This window comes from Hoplias malabaricus, chromosome 1 (genome assembly GCF_029633855.1).
Source record: "Hoplias malabaricus isolate fHopMal1 chromosome 1, fHopMal1.hap1, whole genome shotgun sequence".
Classification (NCBI taxonomy): domain Eukaryota; kingdom Metazoa; phylum Chordata; class Actinopteri; order Characiformes; family Erythrinidae; genus Hoplias; species Hoplias malabaricus.
Genome location: NC_089800.1, coordinates 90259561 through 90270353, shown reverse-complemented (window position 1 = coordinate 90270353; position 10793 = coordinate 90259561). Strand labels below are relative to the sequence as shown.

The 10793-nt window shown below is 48.0% G+C and overlaps 1 protein-coding gene across 2 annotated transcripts in view; it reads right to left on the bottom strand.

The window, feature by feature from the left end:
* Positions 1-3083: 3083 nt before the first annotated feature.
* The window catches only part of smyd3 (SET and MYND domain containing 3), an 84702-nt gene continuing 76992 nt past the window's right edge, over positions 3084-10793 (bottom strand). For both annotated transcript variants that reach the window (XM_066675987.1, XM_066675988.1), the window contains exons 11-12: positions 3935-4043; positions 3084-3625 (exon numbers count right to left, since the gene is read on the bottom strand). In XM_066675987.1, the coding sequence (XP_066532084.1) occupies positions 3515-3625; positions 3935-4043 (220 nt within the window). In that variant the 3' untranslated portion in view covers positions 3084-3514. The remainder of the gene's footprint in view (positions 3626-3934; positions 4044-10793) is intronic.

The window sequence follows — 10793 nt, the reverse complement described above, 5'->3', positions numbered from 1 at the left end:
AGCCAAACCTGTACATTCAGCTCACACTGGTAGCTCTTTAAAGAAATTAAAGTTTTAAGTTACGTTACATCTATTTGTGTGTGGGGATCTCTGTTCCCTCTCGTTTGTGTTAATTCAGAAGCGACTGTATCTTTTAATGTGGAGCAATGTGTGTGAGTAAGAAGCGACAGTATCTTTTAAGGTGGAGCGGCGTGTGTGAGTAAGAAGTGACTGCATGTTTTAAGGTGGAGCAGTGTGCGTGAGTAAGAAGTGACTGTATCTTTTAAGGTGGAGCAATGTGCGTGAGTAAGAAGCGACAGTATCTTTTAAGGTGGAGCGGTGTGTGTGAGTAAGAAGCAACTGTATATTTTAAAGTAGAACGGTGTGTGTGAGTAAGAAGCGACTGTATCTTTTAAGGTGGAGTGGTGTGTGTGAGTAAGAAGCAACTGTATTTTTTAATGTGGAGCGGTGTGTGTGACTAAGAAGCAACTGTATATTTTAAAGTGGAACGGTGTGTGTGAGTAAGAAGCGACAGTATCATTTAAGGTGGAGCGGTGTGTGTGAGTAAGAAGCAACTGTATTTTTTAACATGGAGCAATGTGTGTGAGTAAGAAGCGACCGTATCTTTTAAGGTGGAGCGGTGTGTATGAGTAAGAAGTGACTGTATCTTTTAAGGTGGAGCTGTGTGTGTGTGAGTAAGAAGCAACTGTATCTTTTAAGGTGGAGCGGTGTGTGTGAGTAAGAAGCGACCGTATCTTTTAAGGTGGAGCGGTGTGTGTGAGTAATAAGCTCTGTATATTTTAATGTGGAGCGGTGTGTGTGAGTAAGAAGTGACTGTATCTTTTAAGGTGGAGCGGTGTGTGCGAGTAAGAAGCGACCGTATCTTTTAAGGTGGAGCGGTGTGTGTGAGTAATAAGCTCTGTATATTTTAATGTGGAGCGGTGTGTGTGACTAAGAAGCAACTGTATATTTTAAAGTGGAACGGTGTGTGTGAGTAAGAAGCGACTGTATCTTTTAAGGTGGAGTGGTGTGTGTGAGTAAGAAGCAACTGTATTTTTTAATGTGGAACGGTGTGTGTGAGTAAGAAGCGACAGTATCTTTTAAGGTGGAGCGGTGTGTGTGAGTAAGAAGCAACTGTATTTTTTAACATGGAGCAATGTGTGTGAGTAAGAAGCGACCGTATCTTTTAAGGTGGAGCGGTGTGTATGAGTAAGAAGTGACTGTATTTTTTAAGGTGGAGCTGTGTGTGTGTGAGTAAGAAGCAACTGTATCTTTTAAGGTGGAGCGGTGTGTGTGAGTAAGAAGCGACTGTATCTTTTAAGGTGGAGCGGTGTGTATGAGTAAGAAGTGACTGTATCTTTTAAGGTGGAGCTGTGTGTGTGTGAGTAAGAAGCGACCGTATCTTTTAAGGTGGAGCGGTGTGTATGAGTAAGAAGTGACTGTATCTTTTAAGGTGGAGCTGTGTGTGTGTGAGTAAGAAGCAACTGTATCTTTTAAGGTGGAGCGGTGTGTGTGAGTAAGAAGTGACTGTATCTTTTAAAGTGGAACGGTGTGTGTGAGTAAGAAGCGACCGTATCTTTTAAGGTGGAGCGGTGTGTGTGAGTAATAAGCTCTGTATATTTTAAGGTGGAGCGGTGTGTGTTAGTAAGAAGCAACCGTATCTTTTAAAGTGGAATGGTGTGTGTGAGTAATAAGCTCTGTATTTTTTAATGTTTAAATGACCAGGATGATGTCATGACTTCAGCACTCTACTATTCTGGCTGTAAACTTCACTAATCCCCTCCGTGCACTGCCCCCTCCGGTCAGCGGGGGGTGATGTCATGTGTTTGTAAAGGTCAGCAGCCGGTGCCATGTGTGTTTATTTAAAGCCGGAGATGGAGAACAGGGCCCTGCTTTACTCTGAGACTGAGCTCCGGCCTCCAGCAGTGAACCGTCCTCCGCCTGGACGCCCTCCACCGTGCCATAGAGAGTGTGAGCCCTGAGTTATTGGCTTTAGATAAGGAACTGTGGGACGCTTAATCCTCTGCTATCTGTGTTCTAGCTCTCAGGAGATTTATCTAGAACAACACAGAGGGAAAAACATCCGGCAGCAGAGCAGCACTAACACTGACCACAGCACGGGCTCCTAGCACTGAGCTCAGATACACACTGAGTAAAACACGCTTAGCAAGTCCTAAATTATACATCGTCATCTCTTCCTTAGACTGTAACACACCATGTCAGCTCATTTTCTGGAAATGAATACGACACACACACAAACGTATCCAATGCAATTGATCGGAGTCACTTCAGCCTGGTACTGTAACCCAGGACAGGCCCAGACTGCGTTCAGGAAAGACCTCAGATCAGGGGAGTAAACAGATCGAAACATCGCCATAACAGGCCCTGATTAGAGTCACATCACACCCCAAAACAAACCCAAACCAACCCCAAAACAAACCCACACAGACTCAGGGGCTGTTCACATCTGACCTTAACCTGTGTTGTGTATGCAGAGAGTATCTGGATTTACTCTGATTCTGTTCTCACTCGTCATTAAACTGCCTCCTCGGTTTGACCAGACCACACCACCGTGTTCATCATTTCTGTTTCCTTCCTCTAACCGACTGTAAACACGGCTCTCTCCTGCTCCCTGTGTGTTATCCGCACCCAGACCGCGGAAATAAACCCGTAAAACAGACCGGGGATCGTCTGCTGCGGCCGAGGAACAGGCTCCTGTCATTCCTTCACGTAACATGATGGATATTGGAGTGAATCTGTGAAAAGTCCAGCGAGAAACACACCCTGCGCTGCCCCTCCTCTCGCAGAACTCTGTCTGGACACGGACAACACACTCTGTTCACACTGGTGTTACTTCGTCATCCTCGGTTCTGCAGGTTCTGCCTAAAAAAGAATGTTCTGTGGTGCGTTCTGAAGACGGAGACTTTGTAGTAAACATTACATCAGTGTAATAAACAGTTCGGGTTTAATAAATCTGAATAAATAACTCGGGTTTAACCAAGTCACTGGGATTAACCAGAAGCCTACAGCTAATCAGCAGGAGCTCCCTCAGCCAATCACAACACAGGTCTGAGCCCCTCAGCCAGTCACAACACAGCTCTGAGATCCTCAGCCAATCACAACCCAGCTGAGTCCCTCAGCCAATCACAACACTGCTGAGATCCTCAGCCAATCACAACACAGCTCTGAGTCCCTCAGCCAATCACAACACTGCTGAGATCCTCAGCCAATCACAACCCATCTGAGCCCCTCAGCCAATCACAACACAGCTCTGTGATTATGTCACTTTTAAATCACAGTAACACATGTAGAGTGAGACCCGGGTCTGGACTGTGTTGTTTGCTGTTTATTTGTTTATTGTTTATTTTTAGAGATACAGAACAAACAACAGATAATCCAGAGCCCAGAGACATGAGGAGCAGGAGAACCCAGTCCTGTGCAGAACCCAGACAGACGGGTCCGGAACCTTCTGCACACACTCCTGTATGAGCAAGTGCTTCAGGACGCTGTAGAAATGTGGAGTGGACTCTGGGCTCTAAGTGGAATGGGCTCTCCTTAACTCTGCCTCGATCTCCCCCAACTTCCTCCGCACCTCATCCATCAGAGAGTGACCAGAGCCATGGGTCACCTTCATTACATCATACACCTGAGAGAGAGAGAGAGACATGGAGAGAGTTAAGAAAGGGAGAGAGAGACATGGAGAGAGTTAAGAAAGAGAGAGAGAGACATGGAGAGAGTTAAGAAAGGGAGAGAGAGACATGGGGAGAGAGAGAGAGACATGGGAGAGAGAGAGAGGGAGAGATGATATGGCTGCACGAGACATTGTTTTTAATGTTGTGGCTTGTGGGTGTGACCCATGTGTGTCCAGTCTGGTCCCGTCTGCCCCGTGGTGTTAGGGTAAATAGGAGGGGGGGGGGGGTATCTCCGTGTGCTGTGGGTGAGTGTAACCCTTTACCTGTGTGAAGGTGTTCCAGGCGTCTTGCAGTTTTCCGAGGTAATGCTGCAGTTTTCCCACACGGAGCAGCTCCACGGCTCGGGACGGATGAGGATCAGGAAAGTAGAGCCTGAGGAGGAACACACACACACACACACATTGTCACATCCTTCCCATCATTCCAACCGTTATCACGGCACCCATTGTGGACCCTTGTCCTGGAAACATGGAGGACAAACTGTCCCCGACTGTCCATGTGTTTTCTCTATCTACTATGGTCTCCCACTGTCCCTTACACTCACTGCTGTCCCTCAGCGTCCGTCACACTCATTGAGGTCCCTCACCGTCGCTCACACTCACTGCATTCCCTCACCGTCCCTCACACTCACTCACTGCAGTCCCTCACTGTCTCTCACACTCACTGCAGTCCTTCACACTCACTGCATTCCCTCACCGTCCCTCACACTCACTCACTGCAGTCCCTCACTGTCTCTCACACTCACTGCAGTCCTTCACACTCACTGCATTCCCTCACCGTCCCTCACACTCACTCACTGCAGTCCCTCACTGTCTCTCACACTCACTGCAGTCCTTCACACTCACTGCAGTCCCTCACCGTCCCTCACCCTCCCTCACACTAACTGCTGTTCCTCACACTCACTGCAGTCCCTCACCGTCCCTCACACTCACTGCAGTCCCTCACCGTCCCTCACACTCACTGCATTCCCTCACCGTCCCTCACACTCACTCACTGCAGTCCCTCACTGTCTCTCACACTCACTGCAGTCCCTCACCCTCCCTCACACTCACTGCTGTTCCTCACACTCACTGCAGTCCCTCACCGTCCCTCACACTCATTGCAGTCCCTCACCGTCCCTCACACTCACTGCAGTCCCTAACTGTCCCTCACACTCACTGCAGTCCCTCACCCTCCCTCACACTCACTGCAGTCCCTAACTGTCCCTCACACTCACTGCAGTCCCTCACCCTCCCTCACACTCACTGCTGTTCCTCACACTCACTGCAGTCCCTCACCGTCCCTCACACTCATTGCAGTCCCTCACCGTCCCTCACACTCACTGCAGTCCCTAACTGTCCCTCACACTCACTGCAGTCCCTCACTGTCCCTCACACTCACTGCAGTCCCTAACTGTCCCTCACACTCACTGCAGTCCCTCACCCTCCCTCACACTCACTGCTGTTCCTCACACTCACTGCAGTCCCTTACCGTCCCTCACACTCACTGCAGTCCCTCACCGTCCCTCACACTCACTGCAGTCCCTAACTGTCCCTCACACTCACTGCAGTCCCTCACCCTCCCTCACACTCACTGCAGCCCCTCAACGTCCCTCACACTCACTGCAGTCCCTCACCGTCCCTCACACTCACTGCAGTCCCTCACTGCCCCTCACACTCACTGCAGTCCCTAACTGTCCCTCACACTCACTGTAGTTCCTCACCCTCCCTCACACTCACTGTGCTGTCCCTCACCGTCCCTCACACTCACTCCAGTGCCTCACCTTCAGGGAATCGTTTTAAGGTGGACTGATACTGTTGTGTTTTTAAGGGAATTGTTTTAAGGAGGACTGACTCTGCTGAACACACTGCTTTATAAACACAGCGAGCAGATGCTGATTAAATTTCAATAATGTTTAATTTTCTGCTTGTTCTTGAACTCTGGAGGAAAACAAACACGGAGACGAGGGACACGTGGGAGAGGAAAGGAGACAGAGCTCAGAGTGATACATAAACAGCTCCAGGAAGAGATTATTAACTCGCAATAACACAATTAAATCCAGGAGGACACTGCAGTCCAATGGAAACAACAGACTTTGCATCTGCATCTGATTCTAATGATTTACAACCTGGAGACACTCTGTCACACACACACACACACACACACACACACAGTCTTCTTGAGAACTGGAATGTAACTTCGGCATTGCGAGAGCTAGGAACAGCCCATGTGTCCATAAGTATGTGGTCACCCTTCGATACGTTCTGAGTCCAGCTGCTGTACAATGGATCCCAGGGTGGACCAATGTGTGGAGAGTCTCTGTTTAAACACATCAGTTACAGTGAGCTCCTCTGGAGCAGCTGCACATGAGCCTGAGGACACCATGCGCAATGCTCAGTGCTGGGTGGATGGGAATATAACCTCACTGCACTGGGCTGTGGAACAGTGGAACTGGGTTCTTTAGAGTGATGAAACAGTTCCTTTGTTGTAACAAGCTTGACATCGTAACAAAGGTGGAACTATTTTTGGTGCCATTTAGAACCCTTCTCTAAAAGAGATAGAACCATCTATAGCACATTCTTCATCAATCCTGTTCTTTATTACAGGAAACATTTCTATGTAGAACCCTGTTCAGGGTTCTACATAGAACTGTTTCCTGTAATAAAGAACCCTTGTAGAACCCTCATATGTAAGTGTGTATAACTCTGGGATGAACTGAGATCTGAAACAAATCATAAACCAGACCTCACTAATGTCAACGCCCTTAAACCCTCACAGCAATGTTCCGATATCTAGAGCATTGTCTCCTGCTGCAGTGAAGAGAAATACGTTCTCAATTAATCAGAACCCTAGCTTACAGAAGGAACGCTGGAGGAGCAGGTGTCCAGAAACTCCTGGCTCTCTCCGTGTCTCGGCGTGCGAGGCTGAAGTGTGAGCTCCATCTGATCCCTTCCTCCTCTCCTTCTGTTTCAGTCCTCCCATCAGGACCAATGAGGACGCAGAGCAGCATCCTCCGACTCCGTTGCCATGGCAACAGCCCGAAGACGAGCCAGGGGGGAGGAGGGGATGGGGGAGGGCCATCATTAGCGCTAGTGCTGCCTCTCGATTCCTCTGCTCGCTGGATCTTCACCAAGAACAAAGCGCTGTGTGGAGAGCAGGGAGCACTTCAGAGGAGTAGAAGCTATCATCACACTCTCCTTTAGGGGGCACTGTGCTCTTGGGAAATCACACTTACTACACCCTCGCATCCGCCCCAACACACCCTTAATGAACACCCAACCAACATAACCATCACAGTCACCCCCAGCACTCAACAGTGGAACAGTGTTCTCTGGAGCGATAGGGTTCCTCTGGTGTGTGGAACAGTGGGACTGTGTTCTCTGGAGCGATGGGGTTCCTCTGGTGTGTGGAACAGTGGAACTGTGTTCTCTGGAGTGATGGGGTTCCTCTGGTGTGTGGAACAGTGGAACTGTGTTCTCTGGAGTGATGGAGTTCCTCTGGTGTGTGGAACAGTGGAACTGTCTTCTCTGGAGCGATGGGGTTCCTCTGGTGTGTGGAACAGTGGGACTGTGTTCTCTGGAGCGATAGGGTTCCTCTGGTGTGTGGAACAGTGGGACTGTGTTCTCTGGAGCGATGGGGTTCCTCTGGTGTGTGGAACAGTGGAACTGTGTTCTCTGGAGTGATGGGGTTCCTCTGGTGTGTGGAACAGTGGAACTGTGTTCTCTGGAGTGATGGAGTTCCTCTGGTGTGTGGAACAGTGGAACTGTCTTCTCTGGAGCGATGGGGTTCCTCTGGTGTGTGGAACAGTGGAACTGTCTTCTCTGGAGCGATGGGGTTCCTCTGGTGTGTGGAACAGTGGGACTGTGTTCTCTGGAGCGATAGGGTTCCTCTGGTGTGTGGAACAGTGGGACTGTGTTCTCTGGAGCGATGGGGTTCCTCTGGTGTGTGGAACAGTGGAACTGTGTTCTCTGGAGTGATGGGGTTCCTCTGGTGTGTGGAACAGTGGAACTGTGTTCTCTGGAGTGATGGAGTTCCTCTGGTGTGTGGAACAGTGGAACTGTCTTCTCTGGAGCGATGGGGTTCCTCTGGTGTGTGGAACAGTGGAACTGTGTTCTCTGGAGCGATGGGGTTCCTCTGGTGTGTGGAACAGTGGAACTGTGTTCTCTGGAGCGATGGGGTTCCTCTGGTGTGTGGAACAGTGGAACTGTGTTCTCTGGAGCGATGGGGTTCCTCTGGTGTGTGGAACAGTGGAACTGTGTTCTCTGGAGCGATGGAGTTCCTCTGGTGTGTGGAACAGTGGAACTGTGTTCTCTGGAGCGATGGGGTTCCTCTGGTGTGTGGAACAGTGGAACTGTGTTCTCTGGAGCGATGGGGTTCTTCTGGTGTGTGGAACAGTGGAACTGTGTTCTCTGGAGTTATGGGGTTCCTCTGGTGTGTGGAACAGTGGAACTGTGTTCTCTGGAGCGATGGGGTTCCTCTGGTGTGTGGAACAGTGGAACTGTGTTCTCTGGAGCGATGGGGTTCTTCTGGTGTGTGGAACAGTGGAACTGTGTTCTCTGGAGCGATGGGGTTCCTCTGGTGTGTGGAACAGTGGAACTGTGTTCTCTGGAGTTATGGGGTTCCTCTGGTGTGTGGAACAGTGGAACTGTGTTCTCTGGAGTTATGGGGTTCCTCTGGTGTGTGGAACAGTGGAACTGTGTTCTCTGGAGTGATGGGGTTCCTCTGGTGTGTGGAACAGTGGAACTGTGTTCTCTGGAGCGATGGGGTTCCTATGGTGTGTGGAACAGTGAAACTGTGTTCTCTGGAGTGATGGGGTTCCTCTGGTGTGTGGAACAGTGGAACTGTGTTCTCTGGAGTGATGGGGTTCCTCTGGTGTGTGGAACAGTGGAACTGTGTTCTCTGGAGTGATGGGGTTCCTCTGGTGTGTGGAACAGTGGAACTGTGTTCTCTGGAGTGATGGGGTTCCTCTGGTGTGTGGAACAGTGGAACTGTGTTCTCTGGAGTTATGGGGTTCCTCTGGTGTGTGGAACAGTGGAACTGTGTTCTCTGGAGTGATGGGGTTCCTCTGGTGTGTGGAACAGTGGAACTGTGTTCTCTGGAGCGATGGGGTTCTTCTGGTGTGTGGAACAGTGGAACTGTGTTCTCTGGAGCGATGGGGTTCCTCTGGTGTGTGGAACAGTGGAACTGTGTTCTCTGGAGCGATGGATTATGTGTGTCAGAGTGTGTGTAATAAAAACGTGCAGTAATTATTCTCAAGCTGTGTTATTGTGACACTGTACAGAGAAATGAATGAGAAACTTTACTGAGATATTAGTAAGACACTACTGAGATATTAATTAGATACAATACAGAGATATTAACGAGACACTACTGAGATATTAATGAGAAACTTTACTGAGATATTAATGATACAATGTACTGAGATAATAATGAGGCCCTGTACTGAGACATTTTGTTTCATTAGCGAGACACTCCTGAGATATAAATGAGAAACTGTGCTGAGATATTAATGAAACATTTTACTGAGATATTGATACACTGTGCTGAGATATTAAGGAGAGACTGTACAGCGATATTAATACACTATAAAAAGATATTAAGGAAAATTTTATTAGATATTAGTGAGACACTGTATTGAGATATTAATGAGAAACTTTACTGAGTTATTAATTATATGCTGTACTGAGATATTAATGATATGCTACACTGAGATATTAAGGAGAGACTGTACTGAGATATTAATGAGACACTGTACAGGGATATTAGTGAGAAACTGTACAGGGATATTAACGAGACACTGTACAGATATATTAGTGAGACACTGTACAGGGATATTAGTGAGACACTGTACAGGGATATTAGTGAGACACTGTACAGGGATAATAATGAGACATTGTACAGGGATATTAGTGTAACACTGTACAGAGATATTAATGAGACATAGTACAGGGATATTAGTGAGACACTGTACAGGGATATTAGTGAGACACTGTACAGGGATATTAACGAGACACTGTACAGGGATATTAGTGAGACACTGTACAGGGATAATAATGAGACATTGTACAGGGATATTAGTGTAACACTGTACAGAAATATTAGTGAGACACTGTACAGGGATAATAATGAGACATTGTACAGGGATATTAGTGTAACACTGTACAGAGATATTAATGAGACATAGTACAGGGATATTAGTGAGACACTGTACAGGGATATTAATGAGATACTGTACAGGGTTATTAAGGAGACACTACGGAGATATTAAACACAGCTCATAAAATAAATTAGTGAATTAAACTCAAATGAAAACTGAATCAAAGCTCCGTGTTTAAACTCCGCTGAACTTCCCCTGAAAGTTAGAGCAGATTCCATTAAACCCACACGTAACACACACAGTTCTCTAATAACACACAGCTTTCAGCCCCGCCCCCTCAGCCCCACCCACAGTCAGACCCACTTTATTCCCCTTCAGCCGATTAGCCGTGTAATGTCCCTCATTTACATAAACATTACTGGCCGTTTGTATGGATTTAATGAAGCCCTCAGGGCGAGTCAGAATAGAGCTCATTATCACTGACCTTCACAAGCACCACCCTGAAACACCACCTCCCTGAAATACCGCCACACTGTAACACCACCTCCCTGAAATACCGCCACACTGTAACACCACCTCCCTGTAACACCACCACACTGTAACACCACCTCCCTGAAACACCACCTCCCTGAAATACCGCATCTTTGAAATACCACCGCCCTAAAACACCACCTCCCTGAAACACCACCACACTGTAACACCACCTCCCTGAAACACCACCTCCCTGAAACACCGCATCTTTGAAATACCACCGCCCTAAAACACCACCTCCCTGAAACACCACCTCCCTGAAATACAGTATCTTTGAAATACCACCGCCCTAAAACACCACCTCCCTGAAACACCACCACACTGTAACACCACCTCCCTGAAACACCACCTCCCTGAAACACCACCTCCCTGAAATACCGCATCTTTGAAATAGCACCGCCCTAAAACACCATATAAACACTCATGTACATAAACATTACTGGCCGTTTGTATGGATTTAATGAAGCCCTCAGGGCGAGTCAGAATAGAGCTCATTATCACTGACCTTCACAAGC